Source organism: Anarhichas minor, unplaced genomic scaffold, assembly GCF_050575085.1.
Source record: "Anarhichas minor isolate MPS153535 unplaced genomic scaffold, ASM5057508v1 ptg000004l, whole genome shotgun sequence".
NCBI classification, from domain to species: Eukaryota; Metazoa; Chordata; class Actinopteri; order Perciformes; family Anarhichadidae; genus Anarhichas; species Anarhichas minor.
Window position 1 is genome coordinate 16,311,643 of NW_027466450.1, and position 18,918 is coordinate 16,330,560.

Here is an 18,918-nt window from a genome sequence, read left to right on the forward strand (position 1 = left end):
GTAGCGTTCCCCTTTATTTTGATAAGATAAATGAGGTCCTGTGACGACACGTCAACGAGTATGAAGCACACGCCTTAAAGGTAATATTTACTCATGGTGTGGTGTTTAAAGTGCTGTGAGGGAGGCCAAACAGCACGCAGTCCTTCTGTGGGAGCAGAAGACGGTAGAGCGTGAGAGTTCGGATGATCTCTGGAGGAATGGCGTGACTGGACCTTTGACTTCAGCCACAGCATCGAATCGTCTGTTCTTCTCCAGAGGTTTCCGTCAGCAGACATGGCGACCATCGGGCAGATCGTCTTCTGCAGGTGAGGCCACGAGGTTTGAATGTTTTCTCTACTGATGGCGGTTCAATGCTGAAAACGTTGAGGTCTCAGCAGTGGTGGGAAGTAACTAAGTACTGTGGAAAAGTGGTATTTTTAGATGATTTTCTTGAATATTATGCTACTTTATACTTAGGGCAATATTGTACTTTTTACTCCACTTTCTTTTGAAGAGCTATAGATACTGGTTTCTTTTCAGATTATAAAAATACAATGTATAGTTAATTATTAAACCAGCGATGTCTCGTAGGAGCCCCTTGTCTTATTGTCTATTTGTTGGCTGTTTCAACAAAGTGACATTTGACTTATAAAACAGTTTAATTTAAATGACAGTTCAAGGCCCAAAGAGGTGAAATTATCCAATATTTCACAAAAAAAAGGCAAAAATGTCAAACATATTTAATTGTCCGCTCCCATTAATGGTTTCGTGACCCCACTGATTTGTTATGTGATCCCTTGCAGGGGTCCCATCCCTCAGATTGGGAACCACAGGACTACTCTACCAAACTTTATATGACAATCTAATAATAATGTAATAACATATTCAGTCATCGGTGGTTTTTCTGCAGAACTTTTGGTGCTTTAAGAAAGTTTTGCTCATAATACGTCTGCACTTTTACTTAAGTAAAGTGTTTAATGCAAAACCTATACCTCTAAAAGAATACTTTTATTGTTGTATTGATACTGAAGTAAATGATGTGCAAACACACTTCTTTCACCAGTGGATGTCTGCAGATGTCCACAGCAGTCAAAGCTTCTTGTTTTGGTTGCTGTGAAGTTGATCTGCAAGTTGATTTTAGCCGCTCGTCTGTTCCCTGACACTTTCCCATGTTTGTGTGTCTCTTTGCGTGCAGCATGATAATCCTCATCGTCATATTCGGGACGGCCATCATCCTCCTCTTAGCCTTGGCCTTGTCAGGTAAGAACATCCGGATTCCTCGTGAGATCCTGTCAGCGTTCGTGATGCCAGGTTCGGGCCTGAGGGGACACGTGGTGTGTGTTCAGCTCACGCAGTTAATTCTCGTGGTTGTGTGTGTGTGTGTGTGTGTGTGTGTGTGTAGCTTTATGTGTGATGTGTGTCTATGTGTATTAGAATGTGCTGTTGAATTTCCTTCTAAGATAATTCAATTTGTGCGGAGGCATCCATTGGAAGATGAAAAGAAACCTGCACACGTCTTGTTCCTGTTTATTTAATGGTTTGACCACAGATGTGGTTGAGTTCAGGCTTCCGAGGAGGGTGAGGTTACTAATCATGTAATCAATGATCAGGCTATCAATCATATCTACATAGAATAATAAGGGGAATGAAGAAGCCGTGTTTTCTTAAAGGATATAAAATGCACGGCCCGCCACTGAGAAAGAGCCATTTATATCTACAGGAGTGGGTCCTCTTCACAGAGTCCGCCATGTTACTAGGTTCAGCAAAAGATGGTCAAATATTTAGTTAGGTTTAGGTAACAAAACGTATTCGTTAGGTTTCGGAAAGGATCGCTGTTTTGGTTAAAATAACTACAAAAGTGCTTAAGTTCCTTAAGTATGCAGGAGGGCAGAGGGAATGACTGATACTGACTGATGTTTCTTTATTCTTCATAAACTTCCCTCAGGAATATTGTTCATTTTATTGACATTTTACATTTGTATCCAATGAGATATTAATGATTTAACTTTGTGTCTTTGGTGTTGTAAACATTACTGCTGCTCTAGAAAAATATATTTAGTTATATCTAAAATATTGATTAATTATGATCCTGTTTTAAATTGTACTTTTTGAAAGCAATTATTTAGTTATGAAGAAGAACAGAGGAGCTGCTAATAGTAATAAAATCCTAAACATATCCGTCCCTACCTGAAGGCCACCGTAGTTTGCTTTGAAAGGTGAGTGGAGGGGTATTCGTTTAGTTGCAAGCTGCCACCTCACCACTAGATGGCACTAAATCTCACGCACTGCTCCTTTAAAATAAATCTTACATTTTCACCAAAAGTGAGACTCTGTCAAAGCTGATAATATATTCTCTAACATGAGTTTGTGATTGGGTCCTGGTCCCACAGGACAATTGTCCGAGGTGATGAGCAACAACGTGGCGCCCACTGCCAACCTCGGCAACGACGAGCTTCTCAGCTGCTATCTGAACGCACAGACTCAACCGGCCAGAGTCACAGAAGTGTCGGTCACCTGGCAGAGGACGGGGCTGACGGGGCCCGTTTACCGGTATCAGAACGGAGCGCCGTCTCTCGGCGACCAGGACCCGCAGTTCAAAGGGAGAACCCAGCTCTTCCCCGACGCTTTGGTGGCGGGTAACGCCTCTCTGCTGCTGAGGAGCGTGGGACGGAGCGACGGGGGGGAGTACACCTGCACCATCAGCTCCTCTGGTGGCGGTGGGATGGTCAAGATTCACCTCAAAACTGCAGGTAGGATGACTCACCTTTCCAGTTTCACTGTGTGTTTGCTTTGACGGTGAATCTCTCAGAGAAAATGTGCAGTATGTAAACATGTGATATGTAAGCAGATATAAGGACACAGTAAGTATGACTTCTCCTATGAAGACATGTTTCTCATTAATAAACACTTAGAATGTCCTTAGATCTGTGTACAACTGCATTTTAGTGTGTTTTTAAATGTTTATGTACTGCTTATTAATGCTAAATAGGGGGTTAAAGAAAACATTATAGTCAACTATGTTCTTCCCTCTCTATTCTCTGTAACTGTATTGTTATACCCTTAATTACACTTTATTTATTTTCTTTTTTTCTGGATGTTTTATGACGATTTGAAAAGTCAGATTTATGCTATTATTCTCTCAGCCTTTTCGGCCCCCACATTTAAATTCACCAGCGGCGCCCTGACTGCTGAGGCTCCCCAGTGGTTCCCCAAACCAAACGTGACATGGTCGGACTTTAACGGGAACGTCCTGAATGGAAGCACGAGCTTCGCTGAGAACTCTGTGGGCATATTCAGGGTTGTCAGCACGCTGCAGCCAGTCAACGTCAGCGAAACATACATCTGCAGGACTGAAAATGATCTGGTGACGGCCGTCTCTAAAGCAACCGTAACAGGTAATATTCTGCAATATGAATGTTTTTACAAGGATATCTGAATGTCAGAATCTCTTAAATTGATGTGTCATGAATTAGCGTGTTGATTGTTGGTTAAATGAGGCCACAACGAGAAGTGTCTTTAACCTGCATTCTCTCTAATGTCCACCAGGGGGCGACTCCTCTGGTGTATAGAAGTCTATGAGAAAATGACTCTACTTCTCTCTTGATTTATTACCTCAGTAAACATTGTAAACATGAGTTTATGGTCTCAATCTCTAGTTTCAAGTCTTCTTCAATACAGCATGATGTTCATTTAGTACATTATGGTCCATTTAGAGTCAAACAGACCATAAAGCAGGGGATGCTTTAGGGCGGGCTTTAATTTTGATCAACTCAAAATAAAAAAAATGACAAAAGCTTAAATGAGATCAAATTAAATACATATAAAAATACAATAATTTGAATCTCCTCTCTTATTTTGCAGATCCTGTTACAGAGAACACATACTTCACCTTCAGTGCTGCATCCTCCCTGATGACATCAACACACCTGAGCATTACGACCAGTGTCCTCTGCATCTATTACCTCACCTAACTACACACACACACACACACACACACACACACACACACACACACACACAATGAATGCTTAATTTATTACAGAGGGCGTTGTTACAGTGTAACAGAAGTTTTAACAGAATCAACATTTATCTTTTACTTTCTCAGGTGTATGTGCTAAGTTTGAAGTTAAAGCGCCATCTAGATTTAGTTTTTAATATAATTCATATGTATACTGTCTGTACCACATAAAATAGGATGTGGAGAAAGTGCAGAAAAATAATATAATAAAAAATTGAAACAATATATTAAATTTCAGCGTATACAATGATCTTATGATATATCCTATAACGTTTTTGTATTACTGAGTTAATTAATAAATGCATTGTTCTGAAGTGGGTGGATTTGTTTCAAAGTTTGTGATGTCAAAGGACAAAATGCAGCTTTAAAAAGCATATACACAACAATTAATATATTCATATATAAATAATATTCATGAGCAATAAGATGCAGGTGCAGATGTGCATGTTTTTATTTTTCAAAAAATTATAGGACAAAGTATAAATATCTATAAATATCAGATTAGTTTTATTTCTTGCAAACAATAAGACAGTGAACTATAGAATCTGTCCATCCATCATGTTGAAAACATGTTGCTCTGTCCTGCCAGTAGATGGGGACACTCAGAGTCCCAGACTGGTACTGAAGAGTCCTGGAAAGTCTTTGGACCACCCCGTGATAAGTCCAGAGAGGCTTCCTATTGGTCTAGTAGTGAGTGAGGTGTCAAATGTCCCAGGGAGCCGTGAACGCGGCCAACTTCTCCCGAGGAAAAGTGGGACTTTCCGGTGGGATTTGAGGCGCTACGGTGTAATTAAAGAGTGTTTGTAGTCACAGTGTAGAAAGCTGCTGGTGTAGTTCCATGTGTTGTGCAGATGGAAGTTTTCTTTCGGCCCTGACGGGTTGGTGGAGCTCGGTGGGTCTCACGGTGGGTCTCACCGGTGTGTTTGTGGCACCAGAAGTCTCCAAAAACAGACGATGTCTCAGTCTGAACGGAGAGAAAACGCGGAGGAGTCGAAGTTAAGCTCGGAGCCGCAAAACGGAGTCCTGGTGAACCCGAGAGCGGTGTGTAACGGGTGTAAACGCTTGTACCGGGACCCTAAGATCCTCCCCTGTCTGCACACCTTCTGCTCCGACTGCATCGGCCAGCTGGAGCCGTTCTCGGTGTCCTCGCGCAAGAGTCCGGAAAACGGCAAACGCGAGGCGGTGCAGGGGGACCGACCCGCCGTCACCGTCACGGTGCTCTGCCCCGACTGCGACTCCGAGGTGGACATCCCTCCCTCGGGACCGGGAGGGCTGAGCACCGACCACCTGGCGCTGGACGAGGTGTTCCTGGAGACCCTGGCCACGGACGGCCCGCTGGGATGCGACCTGTGCGGCGAAGTAGGCGCCGAGAGCCGCTGCGACGTGTGCTGCGTCAACCTGTGCGCGTTCTGCTGCCAGGCGCACAGGTAGAGTCTGTTCTATTCTATTATATTCTATTCAGCTGCCAGGCGCACAGGTAGAGTCTGTTCTATTCTATTATATTCTATTCTGCTGCCAGATGCACATGTAGAGTCTGTTCTATTCTATTATATTCCCAAATTAAATTAATACCGTCTCATTTGAGGAAGAAAAGCTTAAAATCCTCACATTTGTGAAGCTGTAATCAGCCAATATCAGGTTCTAATGTGTTTTATTTTGAGCTGTCGCACTAACAGACTAACAGGGTTAAACTCTTATTTTACTCCTTTCTATTCTACTCTGCTATCTTCTGTCCAGCTCAGAGGTAAGTCCTGTTCTATATTATATGATTCTGTATTTTTACGTTGTATTCTCTTCTCTTTTCTTGCAGTAAGCGTCTGATCTCCATCTTTATTTTTTACCAGATGCGATGTTGAACTGGACCTTTATATTCTGTTCTCTCCTCAGGCGGCAGAAGCGAACAGCGTCTCACTCCGTCCAGCGTCTGGAGGAGCTGAAGTCTCGCGGTCGTCTGTGCCGCCCGGTCCTCTGCTCGCTGCACCCCGGCCAGGAGCTCCGGCTCTTCTGTCAGCCCTGCGACCTGCCCGTCTGCCTGGAGTGTGCCGCCACGCTGCACCGCGACCACGGCTGCTGCCCCACCCGGGACGTGATCGATCGACATGGAGAACGCATCCGAGAGGTGGTCACGGTGCGCCTGAGACCTCGCATGGAGCGCCTGAAGGTCTCACTGCAGAAGGTGCAACAGAGTCTGTTTAGACTTAAAGCAAAGTTTGTTTTTAGATGTGTTTGCGCGACTCATTTTAGTTCCACTTAATGTAGTTTTATGGTTATAGTGTTAATCACAACTTCAGGGTTCATAACAGCCGTGGATGGATCACTGAACAGGTCTACCGGGAACAGGTCTACCGGGAACAGGTCCAGGAGGCCCCTCTGGCCTTTACCTACAAAATATCACTGAAAGAGACACGAACCAACCAGGGAGAGACAACAAAGACACACAAATACACTCAGAAACACAAATGACTACAAAGAGACACAAAACAACCTTAAAGAGACACAAAATAACTTCAAAGAGACATAATTACCATAAAATGACTACAAAGACACAAAATGACTACAAAGAAACAAAAATACTACAGAGAGACATACCAACCAGCAAGAGACAACAAATAGACACAAAACAACTACAAAGACACAACATGACTACAAAGAGACATAACAATACCTCAAAGAGACACAAAAAGACACAACATGACTTAAAAAAGACACAACATGACTACAGATACAAAAAACAATAACAGAAAGAGGCTAAACAACTATAAAGTGTCTTTCTCCAAATGTAGGAGAGGTGGTGAGAGCTTTTTCACGTCATTGTCTCATAATCCGTCTTACCACTATGTCCTCATTTGACCACATGGATTTTAAAACCTGTAATTCAACATGACGTAATAACCCACAAACCACCTCCTCCTTTATGTTTTGAAGACACAACGTCAAAACCTGTCGTAACAATAATGTTTTTTCCCCACTCGATTTAAAAAAAAAAAAAAAAAAAAGTATCACGTATTTTCAAACTAAACTTTTTGTTTCCACTATTGCAGGTGGAAGTCTCCCAGGAGGCTTTGCAGACCCGCGTGGATGCCACAGTGAATGAGGTGAGGGCGTTTGCGCGAGCGTACGCCAGCGCTGTGGAGAACCACTGCCTGTCTCTGCTGCACCGCCTGGAGGAGCTCCGTGTCCAACGCAGGTATGGCTCCACCAACATATCATATTCTCATGGGAAGTTAATGTGGTGTACGATTATCTTAAAGCAAGTACGGAGCAGTGCGACGCATCTCAAGGAATCTTCCTGTAAGTTAGAAATAATACCTCAAAGTGGGACCACTGTTCCTGACCTTCGACAGGAAAGAAAGGAAGGATGGAGAATCACAAAAGAACCACAAAAGTTCAGCATATTACAATTTGTTGCTCAAATTCAGAATATTGTCATATTCTGAATAATAGAGGAATATGAGCATGTTTATGTAGTCATTGAGTGTTTTGAGAAGTAGATATAAACAGGTCTCATTGCTTCACAGTGCAGATAAATCTCTCCTCCAGTTCTCGGGAGATGCTGCTCATAATTTTATTATTTTAATATTTTATTATTTTGTTATTACTTTGTCCGACAGGAACCAGCTCCACCTGCAGAAGGCTCAGCTGCAGCAGGCTCTGCTGGACGTCGGCGGCGGCGTGGAGTTTGCCGAGAGGCTGCTGAGCTGCGGCTCGGACGCGGAGATCCTCAGCGCCAAAGGAGTGACCCTGAGGAGACTGACTGGCCTGGCGGAGACCGGCTACGACCCCCACCTGGCAAACGTGGCCCCCGATGACGGCGGCGGCATCAGCTTCATGGCCAGGGAGCCTGCGGGGGAGGTGGAGGGCTACCCGCTGGTCGGGGTCATCAACTCCAAGACGGTGGACCTCAGCAAGTGCACCGTGGAAGGAGAAGGTAGACCAGCCCTCATGCAAATATGTTCTGTTTTAAGAGAGCAGCTTCTTCTAATGTTCCGTACATGACTAAAAGTGTTTTCTTTAATCATGTATTTCAGAGATTTTTGTTACGCTATTTTATCTTAATTAGGTTAATTATAGTAATTATAATCTTTTTCAATTCTCTTCAATTTAAAAAAAGGTTATTTATTTATTTTACTGTCAACGAAAAATACCAAATTCAACAATTATTTTTTTTTACTTCTGTCTATGTAGCCTGTTATTGCTCATTTTTTATTTCTAATGAGCCACTGACATACTTTTGAGTTTGAGACTACATTTATAAAACAACAACAACATGGAGGCTCCGTAGTCCGAACTAGGAGAACAAACTTTATTACTCCTTTCAACCCTGACAGAGGCAGAGCAGACCAGACCCACTCCTTCTGTTCTTACCTTTCACAATAAAAGCCCTGTCCATATGACATTCAGAGTATATTCGTCGCGCCCCTTTTATCCTTATAATTGCTGATCCGGTCACTTTTCCTCAACATTACAGTATTGACGTTTTCAATAAGTGTATCATCAATGGAGTTATGTTTTGGTTTTAAAAGCTGTGGGTGTATTATTCATCCAGAGCACCTATTATTTTAGATATTTATTTTCTATTTAGGGGGAGGGAGGGAGGGAGGAAGGGAGGGAGGAGGTCTCTGGAGCAGTTAAAGACTGTTGTAAACCTTCCTGGGTGCTTCGGCTCAAAGACTGAAAGAATTCCTGTGGGGCTGAAGGAATGCGGAGGCGACTCAACAGGCCTGAAGGCAGCGAGGAGACGTTTACTCTCAAACAAGGAAACACCTCCAGGTGACCATGACGGAGGCTGCGGGACATCTTCAGGAGGCAGGAGTGACTTTGTTTAAAGATAAAAGATGTAGTTCAACCTCCAGAGTTTCAGAATGACAGAAAAACACACACGACCTTAAGTTTAGACACGATGTCCGTCAGATGATGATGCTCCTGCTACATACAGTGCTTTATTATTATTAATATAATAACTATTATAATGAAGCAGCTTTAAGTTCGCCAACGCTCATCAGCCACGTCCTCTTCAGGCAGCGTGGCCTCTTTCATTTAAGTGTGTGTGTGTGTGTGTGTGTGGGTGTGGGGGGGTGTGGGGGGGGCAGAGAAAGGCCAGATTTGTGTGTCGACTATTAGAAAGCAGAAATCTTTCAGGCTTACTGGCGATCATCCGCCTCCTCTCTGTGTGATGGGAGGGTTTGAAGAGGTGGATTTAAACCAGCCGTGTCTGTAACGCTGACAGCTGCTGAGAGCTTAGCAGACACACACGTTAATTCACTGATAATTCACACGCATCAGCAGCAGCAGTGACGGTGTGTTTTTAACACAATAATGAGATCGCTATAAATCCTCTCATCTTAATCTCAGGAAGGAAAACACATCTGCACACGTGACACAATAGCAGCAGCGGTGATGTTAGCAGCAGAAGCTAAAGCAGCAATAGCTTCAGTAACAGCATGAGTAATATTTATATTAATGCAATTACTGTTGTTGTTATACACGGAGTAGAAACATAATTAGCAGAAGTAGTTTAATCAGCAACAGCATCCAATCAGATCCTTCTGCAGCTACTGAGAAACGCTGAGTAACAACAGATGAAGACACAGAGCAGCATCGTTAGTTATCCAGCAGCTAATAGTCTGATGAATATCCTCAGCGATCGTTAACAAGTTAACAAAACACTAAGTAATGATGGGAAAAGCTCTGGTCAGCAGCACCAGCTGTGCCCGGAGTCACACTGGACTCTGTCCTGCAGCCCCCGTGTGTTTAGGGGGGAAAGTGGCCGACGTCAGCACTCGGTAGGGGGTCGTTTTGAGGGGTGAGATGGTGTGTGTGTGTGTGTGACTCGGCGTCTCCAGTTTGTGGCGTGTCTGAGTGATCCGGTGTCTCTTTAAATGGGATATGTGCATGTGTGGGATCACACGTAAAACCTGGAGAGACGAGTCCTTCTGGTCCTGACTGTCTTTCTGTCTTGTGTTTGAGTGTTTACAAAGTGTGTGCATTTCTACTCGTGTAAAAAGAGATTTTTTGTTTGTGTGTCTTTGTCGTAGACTGTCTATAAGAAGTCACCGTGACGTCACCCATTGGTTTGTGGACCTCGGTTTTGAAGCCTCGTGTTTGTCGTCATATTAGTCTTTAGCCGTAGCCGTCTTGTTTTGTCTCATCGATATCTTGGTTTTTGGTCGTCGCCATCTTGTTTTTTTTTTTACAAAGATTATGCCATTTGCGTGTCCGTCTGTAGCTTAGCAAAATATGAAATTAATGTAAATAAATAAAATGTAAATTCTGTACATAATGCTACATATATAACACAAGGGTAAATAAAAAGTGCATTGAACACTTTTTTAGTGACATACTTATTATTCGTTGGGCTTGGGTGGAAGGTGTCAAGAGGCTAAAGTACAAGTCAGGTCACGAGTCATCGAGTTGAAGTCTAAGTCGAGATGCAACTTTTTTTTTTTTTCTTTGTCAAATCAAGTCTAAAATCATCAAATATGTGACCTAAGTCCTTCTGACCTTTAACCCCTCCTGGTCACAGGTCTACAGAGGGGCGTGGAGGGTCAGCAGGGCCACTTCACCCTGGTGTGCCGAGACTCTGCTGGGGAGCAGGTGGAGCGAGGTGGAGAGCACGTCCTGGTCAGCATCGTCCACAAGGAGAAGAAAGACTGGTGAGGGGTCCGAGAGTCCGGCCTGCTGTGTCAGCATTTTAGCTTCTTTAACAGGCCGGATGAATGCATTTCAACGGGAGCACAGTGAGGTTTTAGTCAACAATCCAGTTTTAGTTTCATGGGCGATCAACTTTTCCCCGTCTGCCTCCCAGCTGCTCAGAGCAGGTCAACAGAGCACTGCACACCTGTGCTCTGTGCTATTTATGTCCCTCATGTTGGAAGAGACCCTTTAAAGACCTCCACAAAATCACTCTAACTTTTGTTTCTAAATATTCATTGCATTTTCTCATCCTCCACATTATCCATATCCAAGTATTTGTAATAATAACAGTCACAAATAAACAAACAAAAAGAAAACCTGAGAGAAAATGGAGCCTGGTAGCTCTGAGGAGTGAATATAATATAATCTATAATATAACGAACCAGAGTTGGTGATTGTTGGAACAGTGGAACGACTAATAAAGACGGTTTTGTTTAGTTTCTGTCCAGTTTTAATGTGTGTTTCAATGATCAGCGAGGTTGAGTTACTGTTGTCTGACTGGAGTCTGGCGGCTTTGAGGAGAGACAAATCCCTGTTTGTTTTATTTATTATTCATTACCAGATACCCAGGAACCTAAACATGTCGTATTGATCGTACTGATAGTAGAACCTTCTTTCATTTGGGATCCGTCTCCGGTGATTTCTTTTCCTTCCCTTCAGCTCGTTGGAGACGACGGTGGCCGATAACAGCGATGGATCCTACAGAGCTTCATACACGGCTGAAGAGACGGGAGCTTACTCAGTGTGGGTCTGTGTCAGAGCGCAACATGTCAAGGTACCAAACTAATAGAAGAACGCAGGGAATGCATGCAGAGGAAACCTTGTTTTCATGTTTTTATCAGTTATTTATAGTTAAATGAACAGTTATTGAGTACGTGTTGCAGCTGAGGACGGCATGTTGGAGCAGGTAAAGGTGACGTTGGGCTGAGTCGTGGTGTTCATGGCCTCAGGGCAGACAGACAGACAGACAGACAGACAGACAGCTGACTGAGCGTCTCTCTGTCCCGTCTCGTCCTGCAGGGTTCTCCGTTTCTTCTGCATGTGAAGAGGAAGTCGAGGCGTCACGGCGGGACGTTTCACTGCTGCTCGTTCTGCTCCAGCGGAGGAGCCAAAGAGGCTCGCTGTGGCTGCACAGGAACCATGCCAGGTACCCAGAGGAGGACTTCAGAGTGTCCCAGTGAACAGAAACAAGCATAGTCCACGTTGTTCTTTAAAGAGGACAGATGAAGGATCAATCATCTGTGTTCTTTGATTGGAACGCCTTCTGTTTTTGAGAGACAGGTTTTGTTATAAAGCAATAATCAGAGATGCTGAAGATGCAACAACAGCTAAAAACAACGGCCTCACATTTTTCAGTCTGTGTTTTTATGAATCACTCAGCCACGAGATCTGCTACATTTTGAGAAAAGAGGCACAATTTTCTCTTCTGTCATTATCACAAACATCATTTCCTTCTCCACCCAAACCCGACACGTCCACAAAGAGACGGATGAGTGGGGGGGGGGGGGGGGGGGGCGGTTGGAAATAGCTAAATAAATTACAGTTCTTCTTAAGGGTGCGATTATTCCACCGTAATAGTCATCCTGTTCACACCTGCACTGATGTTGCTGCACATGAAGTCATATATAGCTTTGTTATTATGTATATATATATATATATATGTGGAAATACTGAAGTAAAGTACCTTGAAGTTGTACTTAAGTACAGTACTTGAGTAAAAATACTTTGTTACATTTAACCACTGCTACTTTGTGACTGCTATGAAACAAGACACTCAACTTTGAATGATAAAACTTTAATCTCATCAAAACTCTCCTACCTTGGAGTTGTTGTTGATCTTATCTCATGTCTGTCTGTCTGTCTGTCTGTCCGTCTGTCTCCAGGAGGATTCAAAGGCTGTGGTCACGGTCATAAAGGACACCCTGGGAAGCCCCACTGGTCTTGTTGCGGCAGCACGGCGGAGCAGTCCGAGTGTTTGCCTCAGAGCGTGTTGGCTGCAGTTTCTCCCCGCGGACACCTCCGGACCGTTAAGCTCTGAGGGGACGAGGGGACGAGGGGACGAGGAGACGAGGAGACGAGGAGACGAGGAGACGAGGAGACGAGACCTGTCCAGGTGATGCGAGTTCATAAAGGAGGATGGCAGCAGCCAAAAGGTGACTTTTGTGTCTAAGCTCGGCCAACCGATGACGAGATAGAGAAAAAGACAATGAAATGCAATCACAGCAGCTTGTGTCTCCTCCTGAATCACATGAAACAAGGTTTAACCAGCATTATCTTTATTAGTTCTCAACAAAGAAAGATCTGTGAGACCGTAGATAAACCCTCGCTGAGGGCAGATCATCCTCTTCTAGAAGAGATGAATCTCTTTCTTAATATCTTCTCCTCTAAAGCTGATTTTTAACCCTTGAAGCTGCTGTCGATTTCAAAAAGGTGCTGAAATCAGTGTTTAATATCTTTAATGTAAAACTCATTTAAATAGAAACATTTAGAATCACCAAACTGTGGTACTTTTGTATTTTTATATCTTTCAGTCAAGGAAAATATCTTTTGTAATGTAGTGCCTAAAAACCAATAATGCTGAAATATATAAACAGTTGTTAATAATCCACACTGACCACTGTTATAAAGCAGGGATGTGCATTGACATTATCATTAAACATATATACATATCTTAATACATTTACTTCATCATTTTGTGTGTGTTTGTACACACACTTAAATACTGTTACCTGTACTATTATTGTAAAAACTTACGTTTTTGTAACAATAATACTCTGAATCCACTCTGCCTGTAAACTCTTTATAATACAAACCACTGCTTTGAGCTTTTGCCCCGTGTGCATACAGAGCTCACATATCAACCAGGAGCACTGATTCATGTTGCTAATGAGGAGAAGGTGCTGTAGAGGAGCGCAGAGCGCTGCCTTTACTTGAGCTGGTGAGGAGGCTTCTACCTGGAAGGTGCCGTCAGCCTCCTCTTTGAATACAAAGCTGCTCCTCTCCACTGCACTGAAAACACAATGAGCCACTGAATGGGTATTTTCTGTGTTCTGAATAACACTCGTCTTCAGTGTCATGTCTACACTGCTGATGAAAGGTAAAATAGACGGATGCAAATACTCGAGGAGGACTTCTCTTTTTGATTTGAGGTCCGACATCGATCCAAGATTAAAGAGTCGATATGCTGCTGCTGCTGTTCACGTACATTCATCTTATTGGCACTTTTGTCTGCTTCACTACTTTCTACTGAGACGTTTAAGGCTGTACAATCAAAATAAACACACTTTATACACACGTTACCTTGCCTCTTGTCTTTATGGAACTGTACTAAAGGAATGCTTCACCCAACAAAAGGACTATTTGCATATCAATATCTCACCCTGTCACCTTGAACTTTTGTTTTTCTCTCATGCCTCCACGGTGAACAACGAATTAAAAAACAAAGACATGTCTTAATGAATGGAGGTAGATGAAAGCTGCGTTTAATAACGGCAAACTATATCAAAACATCTGTTCACAAACTCTCATACAACTTAATCCAAGTCTGTGAGGTTGTGAGCGTACGGCTGGATAAATGAGGCTCGGATCATTCTGCACGAGTTGTGTGAGAGTTTGTAAAAAGATGTTTTTGTCAAAGTTTTGTTTTTTTAAAGTAATTCATCGTTACTTTTCTCAGTTTTTTTTATCTTCTTTCAACGTGAAAGCATGAGAAGTTATTGATATGAAAATAGATGGTTTGTTAGGTTTTCTTTTAACAGTGAAATAATCCAGAAGTAGCCATCTCTTGATAACAACAACATGAGAACAAAATGTAAATATAGAAAGTTTAATTTAATCATGTAACTGATTCAGTGATTTGTAGAAAGCTTGTTACAGTATATTGAGCGTGACATTCCGTCTATAAACCACCGGGTGGCAGCAGAGAGCTACTCTTTATTTTTATATATTCAACCATCATGTCCCGCTCTGCCTGTGAACTTCTCCGCGCTTGTTCCTACAAATCATTCATAATCAGCGTTCTCAATAAGCCGTCGTTCTCACAGCGAACAGCCTCGTGATGAATTCTGCATCATCATGAAAAAAACCCGTCTTAAGCGGCTCAAGATTGACTCTCTCAGTATGAATGTTTGATGAATGGGGACCTGTTCCACTAAAACAAACCATCGCAGAGGAAGTTACATCATCAGCGGTGGCACTGCTTCATCACACACACACACACACACACACACATACACGCACGCACGCACACACACACACTTCAGTTACATGAGGACAGACGGGGGTTAAAGATGATGGAGTGGTTTAAAACCTGCCTTTAGTATTGATTTCTCCCTCCCTTCTATCAGTGAAGTCAATCCAGTAGGAACTAAGCCCGCTACACACACACACACACACACCAAATTGAACAATGACAGTGCGCACTACAAATGGCAGGATGCTCACAGCGGTGGCGGTGAACCACAGAGAGAAGGACTGACGCCAGACCTCATAAACCTGCTTCACCCACTGAGCTCTCCACTGGAGAGCCAACGATAGTGACACAACATTATCTCACATTTGCTGCCTTTGATGTTGTTGATTTTGCCTGAGTTATAGAAAGTTATGCAAACAGGCAACCAAAAGGAAATGGTGCGTATGACATTTTATCAGTATAAAAGGATCTTCAGCAGGTGCGTCTGCAATAACCTGAAATGTTTGATTGAATGAACACAACCCACCACAATTAGCTAAAACTATCAGATGTGTTGTAGATCTAATATAAGTGAAGATGCAGCAACTCGAGTGGCAATTTTGTCGCTTAAAATTTGTTCAGAAACACATTTTGTCTGACTGCTGAGGTGAAGTAACTGAAAGTTTACCGGCATATTTCCCGTTTCCAGTTCGGGGGACAGGAAATACTTTGTGCGCACGGAGCATAACCGCGACTTTACTTTAGTCTATTTTTAAGTGTGCAAAAGTACGGAACAACTGTTAAAAATGACTGGTATTTATCAAAGTCAAGGAAGGATCCTTCAACGTCCAAATCGAATCCCGAAGGAAGGATTGTTCCAAATGTCCAGGATCCTTTGAAGTCTACCGAGCCCTTCGTTCATGGGATTTTGTAGGATGCCTGTTTGTATCACCCGCCTTCCTAAAACACCCACAATCCCATGCACACGATGCATCTCCTGTCCCTCGAGTGGCAAACAGGGGAAATATGCTGATACATTTTCATGTATTGTTATTTCACCTCAACAGTCCTCCAAAATCTGTTTCTGGACACATTTTAGGAGTGAAATTGCCATTCTAGTTGCTGAAACTTCACTCATATCTATAAGTTTGTTACGACTTTCGTTTGTGCAGCGAGCCAGTGATATTTGAAACATCACTGGCCATCACTACAACCAACGTAATCCCATAATCCCTACATTTTTACACTGAGTTTGGATTTTTGTGGCCCAGTTTATAAAACAATTAATTTAAGATTAAAGGAACTGAGGTGTGACACGTCTTCGCTTCTCGTCCATCCTGTGTGTTTTGCTCTATGTTTGTTGACAAAAAAAGGTCCAGGTGTACCTTTAACTTGTTGATGACGGCACTGACTGCAGATTGTCAGCTGGTGAATGTTTATCTAACGCTGTAGCTGATACTTAAAAAACCTTACCTGAAAAAAAGACCAAAAGTGGTTGAAATGTTAGTAAGAAAACAAACTCATCGTCTCATTCTAAAATCTAAAATATGGCCTCACTTTCAAACTGGGACAAAGACACGATGCATGTGAAGAGAATCACAGAATGATGGCAGAGATGCAGGGATAACAGCATCATGTCACCTCAAAGCCAGTGTTGTGGCAGCGCCTGACATCCTTCTGTGGAAGACACTTTATCTCTGAGCTGCAAGAGAGCAGCACAGACTTCCATCAGTGTGAGCAGACACACACACACACACACACACACACTGTAGATTGAAGGTCACCTGAAATGCACTCTGGGAAAAGCAGCTCTGAGAATATGAACACACTGTTACAGAATTCCCTGTTGGAGATTCCCTGTGTGTGTCGAGTTGTGAATAATTCATCTTGATTTGTTAAAATGAGCGTGGTGTCAATAATTCATGAGCGTCACAGAATCTAGTTTGCAGAGCAAGTTATGTAACAAACGAAGCAAAAACCCACCAAACGCAACGAAGCTTCTATTGTTATTCTATTATTGCTGATCAGTGCTGCAATGATACGGAGTATGATTACTCTAATACAAAGGTACTTATATATATATATATATATATATATATATATACATATATATATATATATATATATATATATATATGTATATATACGATGTAACATGGTTTCCCATGTGTTTAATTCAACTCTCTAATTACATTACAACTAAACTACCTCCTCAACACGTTGAGATAAACGTATTTTCTCACGGATTACAGACACAGGTTATATATGTATATTTATCATATATATCTTTTGTGTGTATATATATATATGTATATGTGTATATATGTATATATTTAGTCACCTTTCATGCAAAAACATTTGGTTCCAGCTTCATAAAATGTTATTATTATTTTGATTTATTTTATGTAGATATATACAATTATATAATTCATATTTTATTTTATTCTTAAACTACTCTTACTTTTAATACTTTAAGTACATTTTCCTGATTATACTTACATACTTTTATTTAAGAGTATCATTTCATGCAGACTATTGTTTATTTATATTTTATTATATTGGCTTATTTGGACAGTGCACAACAATAAAACACCACTGTGAATGCACCAAAAGACTATTTTTCATTTGTAGTCTCTGGACAGATTTTACAAAATCCCCCTAAAAAACTGAATATAACATTCAAATTACAAATGTATGCATCATTTATCCTTTTTAGGCAGAAACAATAATAAAAGAAGAGAGAATATCCGGCGACATTCAGGACACCGTTATACATTACCAAGTACTAATCAGACATGCAACACAGAGGCTCATGAAACAACACATGCAAAGCAAATGAATAAAGGATAATTATTTTAAAATGATGCCGCATTGTTAGACACTAAAAACATACACAGCAGAAACACAAAACATAAAAGCCTGAAGAGACGGTAAAATATATAAATCAGTCTGACACAGCAGAACAACAAAAAAAGACATGGATGCAGGTAGATGAGGGTCGACTGGCCATTGCAAGATAGACAGACAGGTGACAGCAGACAGACCGAGGGTGGTACAGCACTGACAGATTGAGGGCAGTAAGGTGCAGTTACGTTCCGGTAGTTCTGTGAACCGGAAATTTGTAAGATTATATTTGACCCCGTTACAGACCTTTGTCACCTGAGCCTTGAAGGAAAGTTTGGAATCAAACAGTACTCCGAGATACTTGTATTCAGGTACGACCTGCAGTCTCTCCCCAGATACAAAAACATCCGGCTCTACACTAGCAGTGCTTGTTTTGGTAAAATAAATATTGCCATACTGTTTTAGTTGTCAACAGCATTGCTTTAACCATGCTGTTACATGAACCATGGAGTTCATGAGTTAATTTGCAACTTGTGTCATTTTGTTACCATATAAGTAAATTGCAGTGTCATCTGCATACATTCGGATGTTGGCGACAGGACATGCTGATAGAAGTTCGTTGATGTATAAATAAAATAGCCAAATAAAATGGCCATGGGACAAATAGCAGTGGGCCCAGGATAGATCCTTGTGGGATCCTTGTGCCCCGTTTGTCCAATAGAAATTAGATTTTCTTTTTCAGTGAAAAAACGTTGGCTGTCTCAGTTGAATAATTGGCTCTGAAGCCGAATTGCATTGGATGAAAGGACAAAAAACTGGTATTCAAATGGCAGACACTTATAATGGAGTAGAGGTGGTATTAGTACTTTCACTAAAGTAGAGAATCTGAATACTTCCTCCACCACTGCTGCTGACAAACCAGCGTTTGTGTCTTCAGAATGAGCTTGCAGAGTGTGTTTCTACATGCTCTCTGTGTGATCAACAGACGGCAGGTCATTCAGGTTGAACACCGTGTAACCTGATTATAGACCGAGAGGTTAGGCCACAGTCATGACAGTAATATACTTACTGGGCTCTAAATGGAGCCTAACCAGCTCCCGCTGGAAAATAGTGGAGTTGGTAAAAGCCAATGAAGCCTGTTTGTTTGTCTTTGAGTTCACGGAGCAAAATGAAGAACATCCACCATTTTTAAAAAGATTACAGCTGCATGAAA

General features: G+C 42.1%; 2 protein-coding genes across 2 annotated transcripts; both read left to right on the top strand.

The window, feature by feature from the left end:
• The first annotated feature begins 273 nt into the window (after positions 1-273).
• On the top strand, positions 274-3,950 carry vtcn1 (V-set domain containing T cell activation inhibitor 1). Its single transcript, XM_076104858.1, has 5 exons — positions 274-305; positions 1,175-1,239; positions 2,370-2,729; positions 3,123-3,374; positions 3,841-3,950. The coding sequence occupies exons 1-5, from the start codon at positions 274-276 to the stop codon at positions 3,948-3,950; spliced, it is 819 nt and encodes a 272-aa protein (XP_075960973.1).
• An 890-nt stretch (positions 3,951-4,840) lies between these two features.
• Positions 4,841-13,963, top strand: trim45 (tripartite motif containing 45). Its single transcript, XM_076104867.1, has 8 exons — positions 4,841-5,424; positions 5,885-6,173; positions 7,039-7,184; positions 7,609-7,925; positions 10,521-10,650; positions 11,351-11,465; positions 11,711-11,837; positions 12,574-13,963. Exons 1-8 carry the CDS (start codon positions 4,952-4,954, stop codon positions 12,726-12,728), a joined length of 1,752 nt encoding a protein of 583 aa, XP_075960982.1. The 5' UTR covers positions 4,841-4,951; the 3' UTR covers positions 12,729-13,963.
• The last annotated feature ends 4,955 nt before the right edge of the window (positions 13,964-18,918 follow it).